Below are 25,249 nucleotides of genomic sequence, written 5' to 3'. Positions count from 1 at the left end.
CTACAGGGCCACTACAGGGATAGTTATCTCCATCCCAGCCAGACCCAGCACCCCTTAATAAACCCTAGTTACATCAACCCATCAATTTCCTACCTTTTGTCCTCTTCATTTTCTACCCTGATCCCATTGACGTTTGACTGGGAAGTAGCTTTGTTCTACTTGCCTACCTACTGGATGTAAACCTTAATTGCTCTTTTTGGCACACTACTTGGGGCCGCAAGGGTGGAGATAACCACAGATTTGGGCAGTAAATTTATGGTAGCGTCCTATTTGTTCAATTTTTTTTTAACAAGTACTTTTTGGTTTGCTGATGTATTTTCACTAGGTGATCATACAAGGTCCCTTCCAATCCAAAACATTCTGCGATTCTGTGATTCTGTGGTTCTATGTGTCCAGAGCACTGCCAGAGAAGCCCCCCTCCCTTCCCTCAGTAGTCTCTTTCCAGGGTTCCACAGTGCCTCGGGGCCACCAACCAGATGACAGCCTTTCCCACTCTTTTGCCAGTTGGGGTCATTTCAGTCTCCAGTGCAGACAGCGGTTGGCATCCCCCTGTCCCTCCAGAAATACAAAGGGGTTCTGCCCCCAATAACCTGATGGCAGTAGGGTCCTCTGTGTATCACTGTCTACCAGAGCCTCATACTCTCATGGTTCTCATGTGCGAGGCCTTTGCATTCACACAGTCCAGTCAATGCCATTGACCATTTTCTCCACCTGGCTGGTGGCAGGGCCCTTCCAGTCCTGCTCAGAGTGGCCATTACTTCATCCTAGCAAATGCAAACAGGAGAGTGGTCTGGCAATGACTTCTGCCAGTTCCCTCAGCATCCTGGGGTGCATTCCATTGTGAGAGTATTGCCATGGGGGTTGACAAGCCCCATAGTTACTGACAACATGGGACTCTTAATGATGATCCCATAAGGAATACAATGAGTTTAGAAGAAACATGGATAGGAGATTCAGGAGACTCCTTGCTGTCTCAAACTACTTGTTCTCCAACTGTTAAGACATGGAAGTTGCTAAGTGTTTGCTGTTGCCGGACAAAGTTGTTAACTGATGAACCCATCTTGTTTATCAGCAGTCCTCCATTGCCTCTAGTGTTACTTTTATCTTCAACGTATTTGTACAAGCCCTTTCATTTCTCCCTGATCCCTCTTGCAAGGTTTAATTCTAAGGAGGCCTTTGCTTTTCTAGTTGCCTCCCTACATCCTTTGACAACAGCCTTATATTCCTCCCAAGTGGCCCGACACCCTCCCATGATCTGTAGACTCTCCTCTTCCACTTGAGTTTGCCCAGCAGTTCCCTCTTTAGCAGGTCTCCAGGCTCTCTTTCCTGACTTTAAACCTGTTGGGATGCTTGGATCTTGAGCTGGGAAGAAGCAGTCCTTGAACACTAACCAACTGTCTTGGGACCCTTTTCTTTCAGGTACCTTGCCCCATGGGATTCCTCTTAGCAATTGTGTGAAAAGGCAAAAGTTGTCCCTACTGAAGTCCAGGGTTGCGATTCTTCTTGGTATTCTCTTCCTGCCCCACGAGATCCTGAATTGCACCATCTCATAGTCGCTGCAACCAAGGCTGCCCTCAAATTTCAGCCTTGTGAAGAGGAGGCTGAGAGGAGACCTTATCAATGTATACAAATACCTTAAGTGTGGGAGACAGTGGGATTTGGCCAACCTCTTCTCAGTTGTTTGTGGGCATAGGAGAAGGGGCAATTGTCAAAAAAAATGGAGCACTGGAAGTTCCACACCAACATGTGAAAGAACTTCTTCACAGTGAGGGTGACAGAGCACTGGAACAGGCTGCCCAGGGAGCTTGTGGACTCTCCTCTGGAGATATTCAAGTCCCGTCTGGACGGCTACCTGGGCAACCTGCTCTAGGCAAACTGCTTTGGCAGGGGGCTTGAACCCACTGATCTCTTGAGGTCCCTTTAACCTCTAGAGTTCTGATTCTGTGATTCTCTGTGTCAACCAACCCCTCCTTGTTAGTGATGAGAAGATCTAGCACCATTTGTATCAGGAAGTTATCATCAGTCCTGGATGAACCAGTACTGGAGGAACTTCCTGGACTGCGCTCCCACAGTGCTGTAGTGGCAGCTCTATGGCGCAGCTGAGACTCCCTGAGACCTCTTCATGCTCTATCAATTCTGTTTTCACTTGTTAAAACTGTAGTGTCTGAGAGGACAGAAATAAAACGGGGGCTAAAGAAAAGCAGTGGATGTAGCAATGTCTGTGGCAGGGACCTCACAAATGTGAGAGATCAGCATCTGACCAGCATCCTGAGAGTAATGAGAGTAATGAAGATGTTGAATGGAATAGGACGTAATTTGGATCCCTGGAGTACACTACTAGTGAGAAGCCTTCAGCTAGTGTGGTGCAATTGCCTAAAGTAACTAGGAAAATAAAACTAACATTCACATTTTAAAGAAAATGTACAGCATTCAGGCTTTCAGGGTAGGGTGTAGCTGCATTACCTAAGCATTCCATAGGCTTCCAAGCTTAGATGCTATCACACTGGGGGAACCTGGTGTGCTAGCTCTAAGGAACAGTACGGAGCATAGAGTGGAGTGGAGGCACCGCTCCACTGTGGAGACACAGCTAGGCTCTGTGACCAGGTGGGCACTCGATTGTTCTTGTGCACACCAAGACCGATAAGCCGCACTAAGACTGTAGAGGCCAAGTTTGTGTCCTTTACCTTGCAACCAAGTCCCAAAAATTCAAACTGCAGTAATGTAAAAAAGGACTAATATTGACTTGTACTGTAGCTTGTCTTCTATACTGTGGGTATGTCTAACTTTAAAAAATTGAACCAGAAGAGAGAGGCCAGTCACTAGTGGCGTCCCCCAGGGCTCGGTGCTGGGGCCGGTCCTCTTTAATATCTTCATCGATGATCTGGACGAGGGCATCGAGTGCACCCTCAGTAAGTTCGCAGCTGACACCAAGTTAGGTGCGTGTGTTGATCTGCTTGAGGGTAGGAAAGCTCTGCAGGAGGATCTGGATAGGCTGCACCGATGGGCTGAGGTCAACTGCATGAAGTTCAACAAGGCCAAGTGCCGGGTTCTGCACCTGGGGCGCAATAACCCCAAGCAGAGCTAAAGGCTGGGAGATGAGTGGTTGGAGAGCTGCCAGGCAGAGAAGGACCTGGGAGTGATGGTTGATAGTCGGCTGAATATGAGCCAGCAGTGTGCTCAGGTGGCCAAGAAGGCCAACGGCATCCTGGCTTGTATCAGGAACAGTATGACCAGCAGGGCTAGGGAGGTGACTGTCCCTCTGTACTCAGCTCTGGTGAGGCCGCACCTCGAGTACTGTGTTCAGTTTTGGGCCCCTCGCTACAAGAAGGACATCGAGGTGCTTGAGCGGGTCCAGAGAAGGGCAACGAAGCTGGTGAGGGGCCTGAAGAACAAGTCCTACGAGGAGCGGCTGAGGGAGCTGGGCTTGTTCAGCCTGGAGAAGAGGAGGCTCAGGGGCCACCTTATCGCTCTTTATAGGTACCTCAAGGGAGGCTGTAACGAGGTGGGGGTTGGCCTGTTCTCCCACGTGCCTGGTGACAGGATGAGAGGGAATGGGCTTAAGTTGTGCCAGGGGAGTTTTAGGTTAGATGTTAGGAAGAACTTCTTCACTGAAAGAGTTGTGAGGCATTGGAACAGGCTGCCCAGGGAAGTGGTGGAGTCACCATCCCTGGAAGTCTTCAAAAGACGTTTAGATGTAGAGCTTAGGGATATGGTTTAGTGGGGACTGTTAGTGTTAGGTCAGAGGTTGGACTCGATGATCTTGAGGTCTCTTCCAACCTAGAAATTCTGTGATTCTGTGAACCCTCACAAAGTTAGTGTCAATAACTAGAACATCTTTTCCTTTCAGAGCGACTAAAAGATGACTTGGGTAAGTGGTTTAAAAATTATATTTTATTGCAATATGTACTGCTACTTTAGGTAGAATAAAGTCAACCCTGGGACAGAATCAGAGTCATAACAATGCAAGCATAAGGCAGAAATAATATAGGCTGAAAAGTATCTAACTGCCCTACAGAACCATAAAGTGCTATTGTCTCTTTCCTTTCTGCAGACTTCTGGGAAGCCTGGAGCCATGCAGGTAAGCTGACAGGAAAAAGGGTGTGAGCTGCACATAGGTCAGGGCAATCCCGAACAGGAGTACAGACTGGGAGAAGAACACACTGAGAGCAGCCCTGTGGAAAAGGATTAGGGGATTCTAGTGGACTAACGTCTCAACATGAGCCAGCAGTGCACACTTGTAGCCCAGAAGGAAAAATGCACCCTGGGCTGCATCAAAAGAGCAGTGACCAGCAGGTCAAGAGAGGTGATTGTCCCCCTCTACTCTGCCCTTGTGAGGCCCCACATGGGCCTGTACTCCGTCCAGGTTTGTGTCCCCCAGCACAAGAAGGATGTGGACCTGTTTGAGTCCAGAGGAGAGCCACAAAGATGATCAGAGGGCTGGAGCACATGTCCTCTGAAGAAAGGCTGAGAGAGCTGGGGATGTTCAGCCCAGAGAAAAGAAGGCTCTGGGGTGACCTCATAGAGACCTTTCAATACTTAAGGAGATCTTAGAAAAAGAGATGGAGAAGGACTCTTTACTGAGGTAGAGAATGATAGGACAAGGGGAAAGAGTTTCAAACTAAAAGAGGATAGATTTAGATTAGCCATTAGGAGTAAATTCTTCAATGCAAGGGTAGTAAGGCACTGCAACAGGTTGCCAAGAGTTTTGGATGCCCCATCCCTGGAGGTGTTCAAGGCCAGGCTGAAAGGGGACTTGGCCAACCTGATCTAGTGGTTGTCACCCCCGAATATGTCAGGGGGGCTGGAGTTAGATGATCTTTAAGGTCCCTTTGAACCCGAGCCATTCTATGAATCTGATTCTACGATTCTATGAAAATGAGGTTTCCATCTGTCCAAGTTACCCTGAAATGAAAATGCCATGACTTTAGAGACTGGTAAGTTGAGATGGAGTCACTGGGATATGTCATCACCTGTGTCGGATAAAAGGAAATGAGGCTAGGAAGGGGTAGTTGTGAAGACTGAGAAAAGGATTTGCTGAAAAGCGTCAAAGGAGAGGGCTGTGTGTGGACACCATTCCAGAGAGGATGGAGGGTAACATGGAAATGAGAAAGCAAGAAATTTATTGTAAAGTAATGTAAAGAAATTTATCGTAAATTTATTGCATCTGGACTTACACCCCAAGAAAGTACGTGGCTATGATAGCTCTGAAGGTACCTGTTGGTTCCTCAGTGGCTGTTGCATGCCCTGTTTAGGGGAATGTTTCAATTCTTTGTTGAATCACACCCTTGAATCAGACCCTCAAAGGCTTCAACCAATAGTCCCCTACAGAGACAGGTCCCTGAGTGGCTCCGCTCACTGGATTCTTCTTGTTTTCTCCTCCAGTGTTCATTGATGTGAATCCTGACTGCTGGGTCCTAGAGCTCCCAGTGCCAGGGGCTCCAAAAGTTGAGGACACCTCATCTGAGCCTGCTGGCCTGAACAGTTCCTCCACAGTGTCTGTGCTTGTGGGGAAGGAAGGGTTTACAGCTGGGCAACACTACTGGGAGGTGGAGGTGAACCAGCAGCAGAATTGGGTGCTGGGGGTGGTGAGGGAGAAAGAGAGGCAAGAAGAAGAAGGGACAAATGCTGGTGAGGATTTCTGGGCTCTGCACAGATCCCAGGGAGAGTTATTCTCTAGCAAGAAAAACAGCAAGATTGAGAAGAAGAGTATGAGTTGCTCAGTGATTGGTGTGCTTCTGGACTTGGAGGAAGCACAAGTCAAATTTTATGAAGTAGGGCAGAAGAATATCATAGTGAAAATCCCTCTAAGCCTTGGAAAGGAACATGCAGAAATGTTTTACCCATTTCTGTCCAAAGAGAAAGGGACAGTAAAACCTGTTTGCCATCAGCAAAAAATTCCTGTTGCATTAAAGGCTCTATAAATTGGACTCTCACATGTAATGGATTGGGGAAAGACAGTTCAGTTGAAGGTATAACAGAAAATTTGAGAACTAATATTTCAGTAATGTAAAATCACTGAAGTAAGTGTAACAGTAATTGAAAGAGAAGAAACTTATGTTTAAAACAGGAAGAAAACTCAAGAAAAAAAAAAAAACACAAACAAACGGGTAGAATAAACAAGATTGGGATCAGATTCAGAAAACTCTGGGTAGCTATTTGAGCTCCCTTTACAGGAAATGACAGTCTTATGAGTACAGCAACAGGTTCAGTTGATTGAAGAGAGTAGTAATTTAGGTGGTGCTATATGGTCTATCTTTTCTAGAGTTTGCTCTATAAGGATTTGCATCTTTTTTTTTTTTTTTTTTTAATTTTTATTTTTGTCATAACTGTCAGCTGAAAGCATCTCAAACAGCACCTACCTCTAGGCAACATGACTTATTCTCCCTGTTCTACATTTAAGTTCAACATCATCTGTAAAGTTAGGCAAGTTAAATTTTACCATCTTTATAACAAAAAAATAAATAAATTTTCCTTGGAGAAAAGTACCTTTGTGAAAACTCTTATTTTAAATGTTAAGCTCATTAGAAGATCTATGATAAGATAAATCATTAAAAGATAGATATTTTCCAAAGATCTGCTAGAATTTGGCAGGGTATTGAGCATACATTCCTTTGAAAAGTTTGACATGAACCTGCAGTGTGTGCTTGCAGCTCAGAAAGCCAACCAAATCCTGGACTGCATCAAGAGGAGTGGCCAGCATGTCGAGGGAGATGACTGTGCCCCTCTGCTCTACCCTTGTGAGGCCCCACTTGGATTCCTGCATCCAGGTCTGAAGCTCCCAGCCCAAAAAGGATTTGGACCTGTTAGAGGAGGGCCATAAAGATGATGAGACGGTTGGAGCACATCTCTGAAGAAAGTCTGAGAGAACTGGAGATATTCAGCCTGGAGAAGAGAAGGCTCTGGGGAGACCTCATTGCAGCCTTTCAGTACTTAAAGGAGTCACATTAAAAAGGTGGAGAGAAACTTTTTGATACAGCAGATAGTGATAGGATAAGGGGGAATGGTTTTAAAACTCTTGCTGAGGCAGTCAGCTCTGGGGCAGACGCGTTCTGCAGTGGAGTGGGGGATCGTTGTATGCAAGGTGTTTTCTGGTTCAAGGCCACACGAGGCAGCCGAGGAAGCCACCAGGACCCAGAAGCCTTCGCAAGGGCAGCAGACGAGGCTTGGGCAGAGCCAGCAGCACCCCCCTCTGTCATACAAAGACAGTCCCTAGGGAATGCAAGTGACCAGGAGCGCGGCGAACAGGGTGGACAAAGAGAATGTGGCGTGGCAGTCAAGACATGGTGAGGCAGTTTGTGTGGGCAGGGTGAGCAGGGAGGGTGGAATATCCCCCCCATTCAGGAGATGGGTTCACCTATCAGCTGCCAACCAGATGGCAAACACAGCCGTGGTCTCCACCAGGCAGAAAGTGCTCACCAAAAAGACTTGAACCCAGGATGAAGAGACAGATGAGGCTTTTCTGTAAACATCTGGAGAAAGTCATGCAATCGCAAGCACTTCTTCTCATTGGGAATTCAATGTCCTGTCTTACTAGAGATCCCAGACCTCAATAAATGCGGTGCTTGCTTTTTGCCTTGAGGTTCTTCGCCTGAGGGTGGCTCTTCTTCCTTTGAGGTACCTGCTTATGTTTAGCACAAAAGATAATTTCTTATTTTCTGCAGCAAGTGCACACCCCCAGATCATGAGCCTTGGCTCCCAGCCTTGATAAGTACAATGCAGACCTAAGTGCAAATGCTGACAATAAAGGCATTCTGAAGCAATCTCCTAGGGAAATTATTTGGATTTTCACTTGCCCCAGTTCTTTCAGCTACCCTTCCCAGCCTGCTGTGCCCCACGGAGGTACTGAAGACACACAGGAAGGATATCATAGGAGTGCCAGATAGTTCTGATCAGAGACCAGATATAATACCTTTTTTTTTTCTATTTCAAGTGCAAAACCATTATGTTTCAACTAGTAATGACCAGGGTCTTTCCTCTGTCCCCAGTGCAGAACTGATCTCAACAACATCATGGCCAAGGAGAACAATGCAAACAATAAATCTTTTGAGTAAGTGTGGTTTAACCTAAAGCTGGAAAAAAAAAAAAAAAAAAAAAAAAAAAGATATTTTAATCCTAACCCCAACTTTATAATCTGTAATACTATTGAGATCATGATAAGGACACCACAGCCTTGACTAAGCCACCCACATACAAACTACTAGTGACATTACAGAAACCCCAGACTGCCATACAATGCAACCCAGAAGGGTATGGGTCTCCTCCACATGAGATCTGCCCCACCGAAGTGTTTATTTTTGGTACTCTGGAGCTTCTCAGATGACAGTAGCCCCCAAGAAGTGGTGGATGCCCCATCCCTGGAAGTGTTTAAGGCCAGTTTGGATGGGGCGTTGAGCAACTTTGTCAAAGGCAACATGGAATGGCTCAGCCCACAGTGGGGACACCATGGCTCCTTCCAGATCCTTGCAGGTGTTGCTGTGGGATGGCAAAAACCCCATTGAGCAAGGCTGGGGATGGGCTGTGGGTGTGGGGGCCAGCCATGCTGAGACCCCATCCCCATGAACAAGCCAGCTCATGTAAATTTCCAGACATAGGTTTCTAAAGGAGAGAGGTACAGCTTGGAGCAGTAGTGGCACAGCCCAGAACCATCCACATGCCCAGCCCTTGTTCTCTGTGCATGGGCCCTCCAGAGCCCCTTTTCTGCAGCAGAGGTGATACTATAGAGATAGGAGAACCCCTTAAGTGCAGCACAGGAGGAGCACTGAACCAAAATTACTTATTCATCTTGTGCCCTGATGGTGTTCAACACAAGAGCATGAGCCAGGAGGCCACCTAAAGAGATGGAGCAGGGATTCCTCTCTTTGAAGCAGGAGGGGCAGCAGAGCTGAAAAATGCTTTGTGTGCCTCGCAGGAAAGAGATTCCTTTTGGGGTGTTCACACTCAGGGAACAAAACTCCTCTCTCTTCCCATCTTCAGCACACACACCTCTCCCTTTTGCCACCCGTTCCCATGGTCACACTCACCTGGAGATCTGCAGAGGTCCTGTGTGGTCATGCTAGCGCCTGCACCATGGGGCACAGAAGGTTTTGCTTAGGGGGGACAAGACCTGGTGCACCCACATGCCCTCGCCCATGCCTCTGCTGCTGGGTAATTGCTAGGCAAGCCACCTTCCCACCACTGTGTCTTGAACAGCACCAAAGTGGTCTCTTCCCTGGGGCCATTCCAAGCCCCTTTTTGTTGTATTGCTGTTCTAGGTAGAGGTCTCTGGATCACAAAGCACTCCAACACCTCCCTGTCCTCACACTATGGCTTCAAACCCCTTTTAAGAGCCATGAATGTCATCCATGGGACAGATCACATAAAAATAATATAAAATTAGAAAACAAACAAACAAAAACAAACATTGTCTTCCCAAAAAGTACCTTCTGTTCAAAGAGAATGAAGAGGAGTCTTCCACAAATTTACAGGACAAATCTGCTGTTATCTCAACCCTTGCAGACCCAACTATCCCACGGTAAGAGAACCCCAGACCCTGCTGCCAACAACAGCTCCACAGCCAATTGTTGACTTCTACTCCCAGTGCTTCACCTCCTCACACCCCTTGCCCTCCCCATCAGGACAAAGGGCAACGCTGCCTGCAGCCTTGATAAATGCCCCAAATCTCTAATATCACTTTGGACTTGGTGCAGGAATCCCCTGGCAGCATCAGTTGTACAGACATTGAAGACAAGGGGAGTGACGTGGTCAGTGGGCAGCCTGCTGTAAGGAACCTGCTGTGGCAGGGGGGTGGACCCGATGATCTTTCGAGGTCCCTTCCAACCCCTTTAATTCTGTGATTCTGTGATTCTGAGAAAGCGTTGAGCAGTGTTGGGACACAGAGCAGGATGGCTTTGCAAGGATGTTGCTCATGAGATACAGGTAAAAACCAAGCATGCTGCGGTGTCTGAGAGGATAAAAATAAGAGCGGGGGCTCAATAAACACAACAGATATAGCAGGGGCTGAGGCCAGGCCCGCTCTGTTGAGAGCTTCTGCTGTGGGCCAGGCTCAGGCGGCCACAGAAAGCCCACAGGACAGCTCCCAGCTGCACTGCAAGCCTCTGTCCCACCATCCCCAGCTCACAGCAAACCAGAAACTTGAAGCAGACGGTGCTCCCCAAAGGAAGTGTCCCAAAAGATGCTGGGGCAGGCGTCATGGGCAAGGCTGTCTCTTTCAGGCCCTGCTGTCCTGCTGCTGGCACTTTGTGAGTTGGGGCATTGCTCGGTGGGTGTGGTGTCTGAGGGCTGGAGGGCTTCTGCTGGGGGCAGGACAGGCCTGTGGTGGGCACAGGGGAGGATGGGGACAGCTTGTGCAGGGCAGGTGTGCAGCAGTGTGGGGCAGAGATGCTTTGGGGAGGGAGGAGGTCTCGGCCCCTCTAAGGAAAGCCCTATCTTCCCCATGCTGCAGGTGCTGTCTTGACCACCCAGGACATCTGCAGCTCTCCAGGATTGCAGGAGCATGGAGGTGGGTCCCAAAAATGAACGTGTCCTGGGGAAGGAGATGGGAAGAGAAAGGGGATTATTCCCTCACAATTCCCCCTTTAAACCCCAGGAAAGCAGACCCTGTAAACCCTAGGAGAGCAGACTCTCCCAGCCTTGGCATGCAGTTGGTTTTGCAACCCAGCAATCACTAACGCTTGCCTGGGGAATTCCTGTGCCTTCTTTGCAGGTAACAAGCAGGCTCCAGTCCTGTACCTGAACGCTTCCAGTGCCCAGGAGGGGGAAACAGTTTTGGTTCAATGTACCATTGATGAGCAGTTTCCTGCTACACGTGTGTTCTTCTGCAAGAATGGGCAGGAGGAGTTCAGCCTGAAAGCCCAGCATGGGAGCATCAACTACTCTCTGGTCCTGACCATCACCTCGAGAAGTGCTGGGACATACACATGTGGGTATCAGAAGAAGAACGAGAAAAACTGGGTGAAGAACTCTGCTCTCAGTGCTCCCCAGACCCTTTCTGTGCCAGGTGAGACATGGCCCCAGGGCAATGGATAGAGAAGGGATGGGACACTGCTGGTGCTAGTGCTGTGTGCTGCAGCAGGCAGGGCATGGCTCTGGGGTGGATCCCACATGGGAGTGGGGATTTTGATGGACCCTGTGCTGAGCCAGGGATGCTCCAAGGTCTGCCCTGTAAATTGATGAGCCTGTGGCAGGGGAATTAGGGCAATTGTCATGAGCAGGGCTATTACTTACATGTGAGCGGGTGTATGGGATAGTGACAGAGGGGAGACGTCAATGGCATAAGATGAAGACATAGAGATGGGAACGTCCCTGTCCAGCAAGTACCGACAGCAGGGAAACAGGCATGGGCATGGTGCTGTGTCAGGTCTTGGCGCCACTAAGCAAAGCCTGCTTTGCCACAAGGTTCAAGTGCTGGTGAGACCACCCAGGACATCCACAGCTCCCCAGGTGAGGACGAGCATGAGGGTGTGCTGGCTACATGGGCATGTCCTGCTCCCTGACTCTGCCCATCACACCCCGCTGCCCTCACAACCTCTGCTCCCCAGGTCCCCATGCCCGGATCCTGCACACCCTCCCCACAGGCACAGTGCTGGCAGTGGCGGCCGTTGGCCTCATCCTCCTGGCTGCAGGCAGCTGGTTTGCCATCAGGAAAGGTGAGGAAGTGGGGGAAAAAGGGGGAAAAAGGGGGAAAAGGCTGAGGTTGTGGGGGTCCTGCTGCGGGGCTGGTGCACTACGAAAGGCGGTGGGAGGAACCTGGGTGTGTGCAGCTCGGGCAGACGGTGCCTGGGAGTGATGGCTGTGGGCAGACCAGCTGGGGAGTCCCCCAAGGGAGCTGGGGAGCTTCAGCCTTCATCCCCCAGCCCCGAGATGGGAGCCAGGGCTGGGCAGCACCTTTGCCGGCACACCTCAGCCCCTGTTCTTCTTGCAGGTGCCTGCAGAGGGAGATGCCCAAGGTGAGCACCAAGGACTCCTGGCTGTGGGGTTTGTTGGAGGGAGCTGGGGACATGGCGACATCCTGGGGTGCTCCTTGGCCAGGGGCAGCATTGTCTCTGTGTGTGGCTGTATTCCTTGTGCTGGAGCAGGGAGGACAGGGTTTGTAAAGGCATGGATTTCAGCACCACCCAAAAGTGTCTCTCACAGTGCCTCTTGTCCACAAATGTACACTCCAGAATGATTCCATTCCTCTCCAGGCAGCAGCACATTGACAGCCCACAGATGGAAGACACCAACTATGGTGACATCCAGTGTGAGTACTATCTCCTCCCTTGAGGGAAGCCACACGCCCCTCTCCCCATGAAAATCCTCTGCAAGCCCCCATTCAATTACACCACTTCATTTCCCACTGGGACATGCAAAATCCCTGCCCGTTCATCAAGGCCAGGTGTCCTCATGTCCTGCTTCTTCCTTGCATGCAGAGCGTGGCTACTGCCTGCAGAAGGGACATGGCAGCATCCCAGTGCTCATGGGGACAAAGCCCCTTTGCCTGGAGGGCTCCTTCCACACCTGCTCCAGCCACAGGCTGCATTTCCCCTGCTCCAGCCGCTGCTTTTGTCCTTTCTTCAGTTTCCCTTCAGAGGCATTTCTGCTTGAAGAGCAGCACTAAAATATGTGGCTCCTTCTCCTGGTGGGGAAAACATTTTCCTCTAGTAGAAAGAACAGCAGCAATGAAAAATGTGGGTCTGTTTCCTTGCGTTTGTGGGGAAAACATTTTATAGTTTGCTCTGAAACCACAGGCAGCAGCCAAGCGAGGATGTTGTGGTTGGGTGACAGGCTATAGATATATCCCCACCCTACTTGCACCTCCCTCAAGTTGCAGCACCACCTAGTTTTCCCACGCCTGCACAGAGCAGCTCACACAGTTGTGTGCTGGCTGTGCAAAGAGAGGACATGCCACAGAATGGTGGAAATACACCAAAACCTCAGCATCTCTGCTCCACTGCTGCTTAATGCTCATCCCAGATAAGAGTAATGGGAGGGGAAATGTGGCTGGGCATTGAGAGCTGACCACAGGCAGATGCTGCCCAACCTCAGTGTGAGTTTCAGCCCTCTAGCAACAGGCAGCAAGGGCTCATGGTGTGTTTTTTTTGCCCCAACAGACTCCACCATCGCCCACGTTCGACGGAACAGGGTGAGTCGTGGCACAGCTGTGCACAGCTCCTTTCTGCACTCCTGCAGCCTAGTGCCCGCACGTTGTGCAGGGCTCACAGTCAGTAGCTGAAGTAACAGGGCTTTCATTTCTCCCTAAAGCCTCCTCCCATGCAGCAGATGAGCGACACCACAACATATGCCACCGTGACCCGCACCCAGACCCGATAGCGCTGCCACAGGGGAAGGGCACAGGAGCCTTCTCCACAGCTGCCTTTGCTCTCTTGCAGAGGGCTTGTGCAGCCATAACGTGGGGGTGGGGGCTGCAGTTTCGTCTTTTTTTTTTTTTTTTTTTTTTTTTTGTCACAGGAAAGGCCTGTGAGTGTCTAGACAAGATGATGTAGAACTCACACCTCCATCTACAAGACATTAATACTTCTAAAATATATGAGCTGTACCAAATCTTACTGTGAGTGTATTGATTTTTTCTGAATGAAAGAAAACCTCTCACTGTGCTCAGGAGATGACGTGTACACCTAAGTTGCATTATAATGTCGTGGGGATGTTATTCCAGCCACCCATGGAGATACCCATTTTTGACCTACATGGACAGAGATCACTGCAGGGATGTCCTCGCATGTGTGTGTCAATAGTGTGTGCTCTGCAGATGTGGTTTTGCTTTGATGACAAATAAACATCTCTGACTTTGTGTTCCTGATGGCACCTCCGTCTCATGCAGCCACACATGGAATGGGATGGAGCAGACAGAAACCAAGACACAAAGGGGCGGTAGTGTTGATCTGAAGGGATGCAAAAAGCCTTGCAGACATACCTTGACAAAAAGAACTACACCAGCTACTTCCTGTTTGGGATTGCTTTATTTAGAGCTGGCAGGTCGGCCAGGCTTTCCCAAGTGTTCTCTGCCTCTTTCACAGAACCAGCTGCATCGCCTTAAGCCGGAACTAGGAGTAGCTTTGCTCTCACAGTGCCCACCATGGGGAAGTGCTGGGAGCATGGAAGGAGGGGGATTCAGACAGAGCACAGCTACGCGAAGCTCCCAGGCTCCTGCATTCGGATGCACTTTTGGCTTGCATTTGCTCTCCAACAGCCTGCCCTCTCTCAACAATCACGTGCACGCTCAGCCTGCAAGGCTGGGCTGGGGCTGAACTCACCTTCACTCTGCTCATCTCATCCACTTTGGCATCTGGAGGGAGAACCTGAGTTAGTGTCCAGCCACACACAGCAGGCAGGGCTTCCCCATTCCCCACCACCGTTGCCCCCATGGTCATGGCTTGCCATGGCAAAGGCATCAGCACTTCACACAGTGCCTAGAGGAGAAGGGTGAAGAAGGGACTGGCACTTACAGAAATGGCTGGGATCAGCAGAAGAGTCTTGAGCACTACCAGCACCACGCAGAGGCATAGAGAGACCACAGAGAAAAGGTGCTGAAGGTCCTTAGCAACACTTCCAAAACCCCCCTATTTCTGGAGTGTGTTTGTGTTGAGAAGAAGGGGAGGGCCCCGCCATGCCCACAAATTGGAGTCAAGTCCAGTTGGAGACCAGTCACTAGTGGCATTCCCCAGGGTTGTGGCCGGTCCTCTTTAATATCTTCATCGATGATCTGGGCGAGGGCATTGAGTGCACTCTCAGTAAGTTTGCAGATGACACCAAGCTATGCGCGTGTGTTGATCTGCTTGAGGGTAGGAAGGCTCTGCAGGAGGATCTGGATAGGCTGCACCGATGGGCTGAGGTCAACTGCATGAAGTTCAACAAGGCCAAGTGCCGGGTCCTGCACCTGGGGCGCAATAACCCCAAGCCGTTCTATAGGCTGGGAGAGGAATTGTTGGAAAGCTGCCAGGCAGAGAAGGACCTGGGAGTGATGGTTGATAGTCGGCTGAATATGAGCCAGCAGTGTGCTCAAGTGGCCAAGAAGGCCAACGGCATCCTGGCTTGTATCAGAAACAGTGTGGCCAGCAGGGCTAAGAAGGTGATCGTCCCCCTGTACTCGGCTCTGGTGAGGCCGCACCTCGAGTACTGTGTTCAGTTTTGGGCCCCTCGCTACAAGAAGGACATCGAGGTGCTTGAGTGGGTCCAGAGAAGGGCAACGAAGCTGGTGAGGGGTCTGGAGAACAAGTCCTACGAGGAGCGGCTGAAGGAGCTGGGCTTGTTCAGCCTGGAGAAGAGGAGGCTCAGGGGCCACCTTATCGCTCTTTATAGGTACCTCAAAGGAGGCTGTAGCGAGGTGGGGATTGGTCTATTCTCCCACGTGCCTGGTGACAGGATGAGAGGGAATGGGCTAAAGTTGTGCCAGGGGAGTTTTAGGTTAGATGTTAGGAAGAACTTCTTTGCCGAAGGGGTTGTTAGACATTGGAACAGGCTTCCCAGGGAGGTGGTGGAGTCACCATCCCTGGAAGTCTTTAAAAGACATTTAGATGTAGAGCTTAGGGATATGGTTTAGTGGGGACTGTTAGCGTTAGGTCAGAGGTTGGACTCGATGATCTTGAGGTCTCTTCCAACCTAGAAATTCTGTGATTAAATCCCTCAGCACTGTAGCAGGTTTATGGAGAGCGTGGAAGATAGCTTCCTGACACAGCTGGTTAGTGAGCCTACCTGGGGAGGTGCCCTGCTAGACCTTCTGTTCACAAACAGAGAAGGGCTGGTGGGAGTTGTGGTGGTCGGGAGCTGTATTGGGCAAAGTGACCACGAAATGATAGAGTTCCCTATTCTTGGTGAAGTCAGGAAGTGGATCAGTAAAACTGCAGTCTTGGATTTCTGGAGGGCTGACTTTGAGCTGCTCAGGACACTGGTTGACAGAGTCCCTTGGGAGGTGGTTCTGAAGGGCAGAGGAGTCCAGGAAGGCTGGGCACTCTTCAAGAGGGAAATCTTACTGGCTCAGGAGTGGTCTGTCCCACAATGCCTATAGACGAGGCAACGCGGAAGAGGACCGGCCTGGCTGAAGAGAGTTGTGGCTTGAGCTTAGGAAAAAAAAGAGGGTTTATAACCTGGGAATTATAATTTTTAATAATTATATATATATATACACACAATGTATCAGTATTTACATTTTACTCATATTATATTTCACTATATAATATCGTATCATTATATTAATATATAATATAATATAATATAATATAATACATGTGTATATTATGTAATATATATTACAATTATATATTATATAATATTGTATAATTAATTAATTATATATATAATAAATTATAAAGTATAAATTATAAATTATAAATTAATCTTGGAAGGATAAGAGGGCAGGGCACTCGGGAGAACTAAAACAATGTTGCGAGGCTGTGCAGGGATAAACTTAGAAAGGCCAAAGCTCATCTGGAGCTCAATCTGGCTACTGCCATTAAAGATGTAATAAATGGCTCAGTCTTCAAAATAGGATTATAATTAAAGTTTACAATTTATTAAAGGAATAGAGGTAAGCAAACAGCGCTGGGTGCACCAGGAGTCTCTGCTCCACCAAGACACACACCAGTTACATCAAGCAGCTGATTTTTATGCTCCTAGGCTAATACATATTCATTACTACTTCTAAAAAAACCAGGGTTATTATAATTAGTTTCCGGAATACAAACCCACCTACTGGAGCATTCATATCAGTCTCCGGTGGTCCCTCTGGGGGTCTCTTGTGCTGAAGGCTCATAGTCTTCCTCCCTCTTGTCCTTCTCCTTTGTCCATCTTGGCCAGATGTCAGAGACTTGTACAACATCCCTTGCAAGCTTTGCCTTTTAGTTGTTTTTCAGCTCTCCCCATCTCCTTAATCTCCTGGCCAGATAGCAGAGACTTGCATAGAGTCCCATGCAATAGTCATAATAGTTAGCAGTTACCGCCCCCAGATATCAGAGACTCCAAGGAAAAGTCTACAAATACATTTTCTTTCAAGCTCTCTATTGACACGAATTGCTGGACCATTCCTTTGCAAGATAAAAGAACTGTATACATTAACCACTCTGTTTTTCTTAGACTTGTGGTTACACAAGGGTGTGTAAGACAGAAGGTGACATTCATCATACCATGAGGCCCTAGCATTGTTCCATATTGACACAAATCAGATGAACATATATCACTGATAACAAAAAGTGTTTTTATAAATACATCAACACAAAAAGGAGGACTAAGGAGAATCTCCAGCCTTTACTGGATGCGAGAAGAAACTTAGTCACAAGAGATGAGGAAAGGAAGAGGTGCTTAATACCTTCTTTACCTCAGTCTTTAGTGGCAAGAACAGTTCTCTGGATACCCAGTGTCCTGAGCTGGTGGAAGGGGATGGGGAGTGGAATGTGGCACTCATAATCCATGAGGAAATGGTTGGTGACCTGCTACAGCACTTGGATGTACGCAAGTTGATGGGGCCAGATGGGATCCACCCAAGGGTACTGAGAGAGCTGGCGGAGGAGCTGGCCAGGCCTCTTACCGTCATTTATCAATAGTCCTGGCTATCATAGTAGGTCCCAGTTGACCAGTGGCTAGCAAACATGACGCCCGTCTACAAGAAAGGCTGGAGGGTAGGCCCGGTGAACTATAGGCCTGTCAGTTTGACCTCAGTGCTAGGGAAGCTCATGGCGCAGACTATCTTGAGTGTCATCATGCAGCACTTACAGTGCAACCAGGCGGTCAGGCCCAGTCAGCATGGGTTTATGAAAGGCAGGTCCTGCTTGACAAACCTGATCTCCTTCTATGACAAAGTGACACGCTTAGTGGATGAGGGCAAGGCTGTGGATGTGGGGCTCAGTACTGGGGCCAGCCCTCTTTATCTTTACTGATGATCTGTATGAGGGGATTGAGTGCACCCTCAGTAAGTTTGCAAATGACACCAAGTTAGGTGTGTGCGTCAATCTGCTCGAGGTTAGGAAGGCTCTGCAGGAAGATCTGGATAGGCTGGACTGACGGCCTGAGGCCAAGTGTACGAAGTTCAACAAGGCCAAGTGCCGGGTTCTGCACCTGGGGCGCAATAACCCCAAGCAGAGCTACAGACTTCGAGAGGAATGGTTGGAAAGATGCCTGGTGGAAAAGGACCTGGGAGTATTGGCTGATAGTCAGCTGAATATGAGCCAGCAGTGTGCTCAAGTGGCCAAGAAGGCCAACGGCATCCTGGCTTGTCTAAGAAGCAGTGTGGCCAGCAGGTCTAGGGAAGTGATTTTCCACCTGTACTCAGCTCTGGTGAAGCTGCACCTAGAGTATTGTGTTCAGTTTTTGGCCCCTCGCTACAAGAAGCACATGGAGGTGCTTGAGAGAGTCTAGAGAAGAGCAACAAAGCTGGTGAGGGGTCTGGAGAACACATCTTATGTGGAGAGGCTGAGGGAGCTGAGTTTGTTCAGCCTGGAGAAAAGGAGGCTCAGGGGCAACGTTATTGCTCTCCATAGGTAACTTAAAGGAGGCTGTAGAGAGGTGGGGATTGGTCTATTCTCCCATGTGCCTGGTGACAGGATGAGGGGGAATGGGCTTAAGTTGTGCCAGGGGAAGTTTAGGTTGGATGTTAGGAAAAACTTTACTGAAAGGGTTGTTAGGTATTGGAATGGGCTGCCCAGGGAAGTGGTTCACTCCCCATCCCTGGAGGTCTTTAAAAGACGGTTAGATGTTGAGCTTTGAAATATGGTTTAGTGAAAGACTTGTTAGTGTTAGGTCAGAGGTTGGACTAGGTGATCTTGAAGGTCTCTTCCAACCTAGACGATTCTGTGATTCTGTGATTTCATTAAGTTTCTCCCCACCCAATTCTCCATCCTGTCTAGGTCTCAATGGATGGCAGCACAGCCTTCTGGCGTGTCAGCCATTGCTCCCAGTTTAGTGTCATCAGCAAACTTGCTGACAGTGCACTCCATTCCCTCATCCAAGTCATTGATGAATATATTGGCTAGCATTAGCCCCAGTACCGACCCTTGAGGGACTCCACCAGACACAGGCCTCCCACTCACCTCCACCCCATTGACCACAACCCCCTGGCTTCTTCCCTTCAGACAGATCACAGTCCACCTCACTACCAGATCACCCTTCACACACTTCACACACTTCAGGTTAGCTGCGAGGATGCTGTGTATGGGAGATGGTGTCAAAGGCTTTACTGAAATCAAGATAGACCACATCCACTGCTTTAATATCATCTATCCCCCCGCCTATATCCTCATAAAAGGCTCTCAGTTCGGTCAAGCATGACTTCCCCTTGGTGAAGCCATGTTGACTACCCCTAATGACACTTTTATCCTTGATATGCCTGGAGACAACACCAAGGCTAAGTTGTTCCATCAGCTTTGCAGGGATGGAGGTGAGGTTGACGTTTCTATAGCTACCTGGGTCATCCTTCTTTCCCTTTTTGAAGACTGGAGTAAAATTTGCTTTCCTCCAGTCCTCAAGCACCAGTCCTGATGCCCATGACTTACCAAAGATAATGGATAATGGCTTAGCAATGACTTCCCCCAACTCCCTCAGCTCCTGGCATGAGCATCTTGAGCATCCCATCATGATCAGTGGATTTATGGACATCCAGAAATGTTCAGTTTTCTTCTAAACAAAACGACATCTGCAGCACACACACCAGTTGGCAGACACATACAAGCACTTCCGTGCAGTGATACCGGTCCCTATAGGTCCAAATGTCCATCTGTGTGGGTGCATGGAAGAGCAGCCCTGTGACTTTATCATGCAGTTTAGGAATACATAATTTCCAGTGAGCATAGGGAGATGGTTTCACATGAGGAACAACCATTGATACACTCACAATATTACTTGGTACACCTGATATATTTTAGAGGTATTAATTTATTGCAAACAGAGATATGAGTCCTTCAGCCTCTTAGCTAGACACACACAGCCCTTCCCTGTGACAACAAACCCCAGAAAAGTCCAAAGTGCAGCCCTCAGCCCCATGATACGGCTGCACAAGAACTCTGCAAGAGAGTAAAGGCAGCCGTGGGCAAGGCCCCTCTGCCCTTCCCCTGTGGCAGCGATATTGGGTCTGGGTGCAGGTCACCGTGGCATATGTCGTGTTGTTTCTCATTTGCTGCATGGGAGGAAGCTTTAGGGAGAAAAGAAACCCTGTTACTTCAGCTGCTGACTGTGAGCTCTGCAGAATGAGCATGCACCAGGCTGCAGGAGTGCAGAAAGGAGCTGTGCATAGCTGTGCCATGACTCACCCTGTCCCGTTGAACGTGGGCAATGGTGGAGTCTGTGGGGAAAAAACACTCAACAAGCCCTTGTTGATTGGAGGAGGGTGAACTCCACGAGCTTTGGGCATCAGCTGCCTGGGGTTAACACTCAACGCCTGACCACATTTCCCCTCCCATCACCCTGATCTGGGACATGCCTTAAGCAGTGATGGAGCAGAGATGCTGAGGTTTTGGTGTATTTCCACCATTCTGTAGCATCTCCTCTCTCTGCACAGCCAGCACACCTTGCAAACAGCTCTGTGCATGCATGGGTAAACAAGGTCAAGCTGCAATTCGAGCACAGTGCATGTAGGATGGGGATATATCTGTAGCCTGTTGCCCAACCACAACATCCTCCCTTGGCTGCTGCCTGTGGTTTCAGAATGAGCTCTAAAATGTTTTCCCCAGCAGTGCAAGGAAACAGAGCTACAGCTTTCCTTGCTGTGATGTACTTTGTGTAGTTCTTGAAGCAGAAATGACACTGAAGAGAAACTGAAGAAAGGACAAAAAGAGAGGCTGAAGCAGCGGAAATGCAGCCTGGGGCTGGAGCAGGTGTGGAAGGATCCCCCAAGCAAATGGGCTTTGTCCCTGGGAGTGCCATGTTCCTTCTGCAGCCAGCAGCCCCGCTCTGCATGCAAGGAAGAAGCAGGACATGAGATGCTGCAGAGAAACCTGCCCTGGATGAACGGGCAGGGAATTTGTATGTCCCAGTGGGAAATGAAGTGCTGGGATTCTACCTGAGACAGGTGTATGGCTTCCCCCGAGGGAGGAGGTAGTACTCACATGTGACTTCATCATGGTCTGTGGTTTCCATCTGTGGGCTGTCAACGTGCTGCTGCCTGGAGAGGAATAAAATGGTTGTTGGGTGTGTGTTTGTGGTGAGGTTGCCACATGAGAAACACACTTGGGTGGTGCTTTCCTACATCATGTGGTGAACTGGAGTGCAGCAAATAGCAAGCCCCATCCTCCCTGTTTCCAGCACAGGGAATGCAGCCACAGACACACGGAGAACGCTGCCCCTGGCTAAGAAGCACCCCAGGGCCCCACCATGCACCCAACTCCCTCTCCGATACCCCACAGCCAGGAGCCCTTGGTGCTCACCTTGGGCATCTCCCTCTGCAGGCACCTGCAACAAGAACAGGGGCTGAGGTGCACAGGCCAAGGTGCTGCCCAGCCCTGGCTCCCATCTCGGGGCTGGGGGACGAAGGCTGAAGCTCCCCAGCTCCCTCAGCAGCCTCCCCAGATAGGCTGCCCACAGCCATCACCCCCAGGCACCGTCTGCCCCAGCTGCGCACCCCCAGGTTCCCCACCACCACCTTTCCCACTGCACCAGCCCTGCAGCAGGACCCCTACAGCCTCAGCCTTTCCCCCTACCTTCCCCCACTCCCTCACCTTTCCTGATGGCAAACCAGCTGCCTGCAGCCAGGAGGACAAGGCTGACAGCTGCCCCTGCCAGCACTGTGCCTGTGGGGAGGGCGTGCAGGATCTGGGCATGTGGAGCTGGGGGAGAGAGGGTGTGAGGGTAGCAGGATGTGATGGGGAGAGACAGGGAGCAGGACGTATCCCTGCAGCTGGCACAGCTCCTGCCTGGTAAAGCTTCTGCTTGTCCCCATGTCCTGGGGATGGCAGCACAGCACGCCCACTCCCCATGCTCGGGTTTCTGGGGGTGTAGGAGGGAATCATTCACCTGGGGGTGATGGACTTGCTGGGGAACTGGCCACATAGCCTGGCAGGACAAAAGGACACGCTTAGTGTCTACAGTGCACCCAGATCCTTCCCAGAATGAGCCTCAGCCCCATGGCCACATCCCCCCATCGATAGGCAGCACCATCCCCACGGAAGGCATAAAAGTGCCCACGGCTGTTGTGCCAACATGGGCCACCATGGATCTGCTCTCTAAATTCCCTCGTGAGTGGTTAAGTATAGCTTGGTCAAGGTGTGCCTGCCCATTAAATATGGCACCACCACTCTCATCTGTCTGTGATTCTGGGGGCTAGAGGATCCCACAATCACAGAACGGCCACTGATGGAAGGGACCTCAGAAAGTCATGGAGTCCAGCCTTCTGCTGAGCAGGATCAGCTAGGACACACTGCACAGGATGGTATCCAGGTGGGTTTGGAATATCTCCAGAGGAGACTCCACAGCGTTTCTGGGCAGCCTGTTCCAGTGCTCTGTTACCCTCCCAGTAAAGAAATGCCCCTCATATTCAGATGGAACTTTCTGTGCTTCAGTTTGAGCCCATTGTCTCTCACCCTTTCCCTGGACACAACCGAAAAGAGACCAGATCCATCCTCTCAACTCCCTCCCCTCAGATATTTTTAGACATGGATGAGGTCTCCCCTCAGTCTCCTCTTTTCCAGGCTAAACAGGCTCAGTTCTCTTGGCTTTCGTCCTCTGATCATCTTTGCAGCCCTCCTCAGGGCTCTCTCCAGCAGTTCTATTCCTGTCTTGTACAGGGCATCAGAGAATTGGACACAAAATGCTTTGTGTTCCATGCAGGGAAGTGATTCCTTCCCAGAAGCTCACACACAGAGAACAAATTCCCTCTCCCTTGCCATCACCACCCCACACACACCTCTCTTCAGTCACCCATCCCCACGCTCAACTTCACCTGGGGAGCTGCAGATGTCCTGGGTGGTCACGCCAGCAGCTGCACCTTGGGGCACAGAGGGTTTTGTTTAGAGGGAGTGAGAGCTGGGGCACCCACACGCTTGTGCCCATGTCCCTGTTGCTGGGTCCTTGCCATGTCCTTACTGCTGTGTCCTTGCTGTGGTGGTTTTACCGTGCTGGGCAGCTAAACCCCACAACCACTCTCTCACTCCCCCTCCTTTAGATGAGGAGGGGGAGAAGTAAAGCAAAGAACAACTCACGGGTTGAGATAAGGATAATTTAATTAAAGGGAAATAATTATAATAATTAAATAAAGACTACCATGAACTAAACAATTTAACTAAGGGGAAGTAAGAGGGAAAAGGGGAAAAACGGAGGAAAACAAACAAACAAAATAAATGAAAGCTATATGGAAGTGCAGAGGAAAGAAATTACTCTCTACTTCCCACAAATGAGCGATGATTGACCACGTCCTTGAAGCAAGGCCTCAACGCATGCAGCCGGTGTTCGAGAGGAGGACCGACGTCTTCTCAACGAGAGCCCACCCCTCCCCTCTTCTTCCTGTTTCCACCTTTTGTTGCTGAGTGTGACACCACATGGTATGGAATATCCCTTTGATTGGTTTAGGTCAGCTGCCCTAGTGATGTTTCTCTCCTCACTTTTTTGCCCACCCCCTAGGAGGGTTAGAGAAAGGCCCAATGCTGTGCCACTGCTGCTCAGCAGTAGACACAACACTGGTGTGATAACACTGCTGTTCCAGCTACAAGTACAGAGTACGGCACTGAATGGGCTGCTGCCGGGAAAGTTAACGTTCCAGCCAGACCCAGTACAGTTGCCCAGCTCATGACTCTCATCCCACTTGCCCTGCCATAGGCTCATCAATGCACAGGGCAGACCTTGCAGCATCCCTGGCTCATCCAGCATTCATCCACATCCCCAGCCCTTGCTCTCTCTGCCTGGGCTCTGCACAGCCCCATGTCTGCAGCAGAGGTGGTGCTGCAGGGACAGGGGGATCCCTTGAGAACAACTATCTCTCTCTAGGGGCTGCCTTGGAGGAGAGGGAACACTCCCGTGAGGGAACCACCCCAGAGCCTGCTGCAGCACACAGCTCCAGCCTCGGCACTGCCATGTGGTGGCAAGTGCCTCCGTCCCTTCTCACCCCTCCAGCCTGAGGATGTGTCTCACCAGGGACATCCAGGATGAGGCCAGCACTGAGGGCAGAGTTCCTCATGTGTTTCGTCTCATTCGGCGCCTGGTACCCACAGGTATATCTTCCTGCAGTTCTTGATGTGATGTTCAGGACCATGGAGTAGTTCAGCTGCCCTTGCAGAGCTCTCTGGCTGTATGCCTCCATCCCATCCTTGCAGAAGATGATTCATCTTACAGGTGACACCACAGGGAGAATACACTGGAGCAAAACTGTGGTACCTGGCAGAGCAGACCTTGAGTTCATTTGGAGAGCAGGAGCTTGGAGATCCCCTGGAGGAGACATAGCAGTGAAGGGCTGCCATAGGGCAGAGCTCACAGTGGTTGGGCTTCCAAGTGCCCTGGGTCTGGGAGGGAAGGACTCACGAGTACCTGGGGAGCTGCAGATGTCCTGGGAGGTTATTCTGCCACCTGTACCAAGGGGCAAAGAGGGATTTGCTGAGAGGAGCAGTGTCCAGGCTCATCCAGATCTCCCTACCTCCATATCGCCCCGACCAAATCCTCACTGTAAGCGGGCATCATCATGTCTGTGTGTTTTCATGCTGTATCTCTTCAATAACCTCTTGAACAATGGCAATCCTAATCCCATTTTGTGTGGATTTTTTGTTCCGGGTAAGTCCCATAGCTCCATAAAGAATTCAGCAGTCCTAGAGCCTCAGAGCAACACTCCAGACAATTTATGGTGCTGGAGATGTGTGCCCCTTGCTCAGATATGTATCATACCTGGAGGAAGCCATCCCCATCCTGCCTTCCGCAAAATAACTCTGCCCCACAGTGCTGCATGCCTGCCCCACACATGCTGTCCCCATCCTCCCCTGTGCCCACCATGGGCCTGTCCTGCCCCAAGCAGTAACACTCCAGCCCTTAGCCCCCACACCCAGCAATTCACCAACTCACAGACCACCAGCAGCAGGACAGCAGAGCCAGAAGGAGACAGCCTTGCCTACGGTGCCTGCCACAGCATCTTTTGGGGCGCTGCTTTTGGGGAGCAGTGTCTGCTTCGAGTTTCTGCTTTGCGCTGAGCTGGAGACTGTGAGACAGAGGCTTGCGGTTCAGCTGGGACCTGTGCCGTGGTCTTTCTGAGGCCGCCTGAGCCTGGCCCACAGCCAGAGGCTCTCACCAGTGGGGGCCTTGCCTAAGAACCTGCTACATCTGCTGCTTTTGTTGAGCCCCCACTGTTTTTTCTGTCCTC

General features: G+C 50.0%; 2 protein-coding genes and 2 long non-coding RNA genes across 8 annotated transcripts in view; 2 read left to right on the top strand and 2 right to left on the bottom strand.

Annotated features, from left to right (window-relative positions):
• The window catches only part of LOC311425497 (uncharacterized protein), a 127,947-nt gene that overhangs the window by 29,972 nt on the left and 72,726 nt on the right, over positions 1–25,249 (bottom strand). The gene's annotated exons all lie outside the window — the stretch shown is intronic.
• Positions 3,854–6,485, top strand: LOC311425510. Its single transcript, XR_014686357.1, has 3 exons — positions 3,854–3,868; positions 4,052–4,078; positions 5,383–6,485. It is a non-coding gene; the product is annotated as an uncharacterized lncRNA (long non-coding RNA).
• LOC311425488 (uncharacterized protein) overlaps positions 10,127–25,249 on the top strand; it is a 33,141-nt gene continuing 18,018 nt past the window's right edge. The window contains exons 1-9 of one of the 4 annotated variants that reach the window (XM_084501422.1): positions 10,127–10,238; positions 10,442–10,498; positions 10,703–10,996; positions 11,395–11,439; positions 11,538–11,645; positions 11,921–11,945; positions 12,183–12,238; positions 13,089–13,120; positions 13,240–13,589. In XM_084501422.1, the coding sequence (XP_084357548.1) occupies positions 10,172–10,238; positions 10,442–10,498; positions 10,703–10,996; positions 11,395–11,439; positions 11,538–11,645; positions 11,921–11,945; positions 12,183–12,238; positions 13,089–13,120; positions 13,240–13,308 (753 nt within the window). In that variant the 5' untranslated portion in view covers positions 10,127–10,171 and the 3' untranslated portion in view covers positions 13,309–13,589. Of the gene's footprint in view, positions 10,239–10,441; positions 10,499–10,702; positions 10,997–11,394; positions 11,440–11,537; positions 11,646–11,920; positions 11,946–12,182; positions 12,239–13,088; positions 13,121–13,239; positions 13,590–25,249 lie in introns of those variants that run through there. The other 3 variants (XM_084501425.1, XM_084501423.1, XM_084501424.1) reach the window with 3 other exon arrangements.
• LOC311425508 lies at positions 13,940–21,098 on the bottom strand. Of its 2 annotated transcripts, XR_014686355.1 has the most exons (4): positions 21,024–21,098; positions 16,681–20,868; positions 14,442–16,052; positions 13,940–14,281 (listed from the first exon to the last, which is right to left on the bottom strand). It is a non-coding gene; the product is annotated as an uncharacterized lncRNA (long non-coding RNA). The 2 variants fall into 2 exon arrangements; XR_014686356.1 differs by lacking the exon at positions 21,024–21,098 and having other exon boundaries at positions 16,681–20,994.

This window comes from Aythya ferina (assembly GCF_964211825.1).
Source record: "Aythya ferina genome assembly, chromosome: 31".
Taxonomy (NCBI): domain Eukaryota; kingdom Metazoa; phylum Chordata; class Aves; order Anseriformes; family Anatidae; genus Aythya; species Aythya ferina.
The sequence above is the reverse complement of the archived record's forward strand: the minus strand, read 5'-3'. Positions and strand labels throughout refer to the sequence as shown.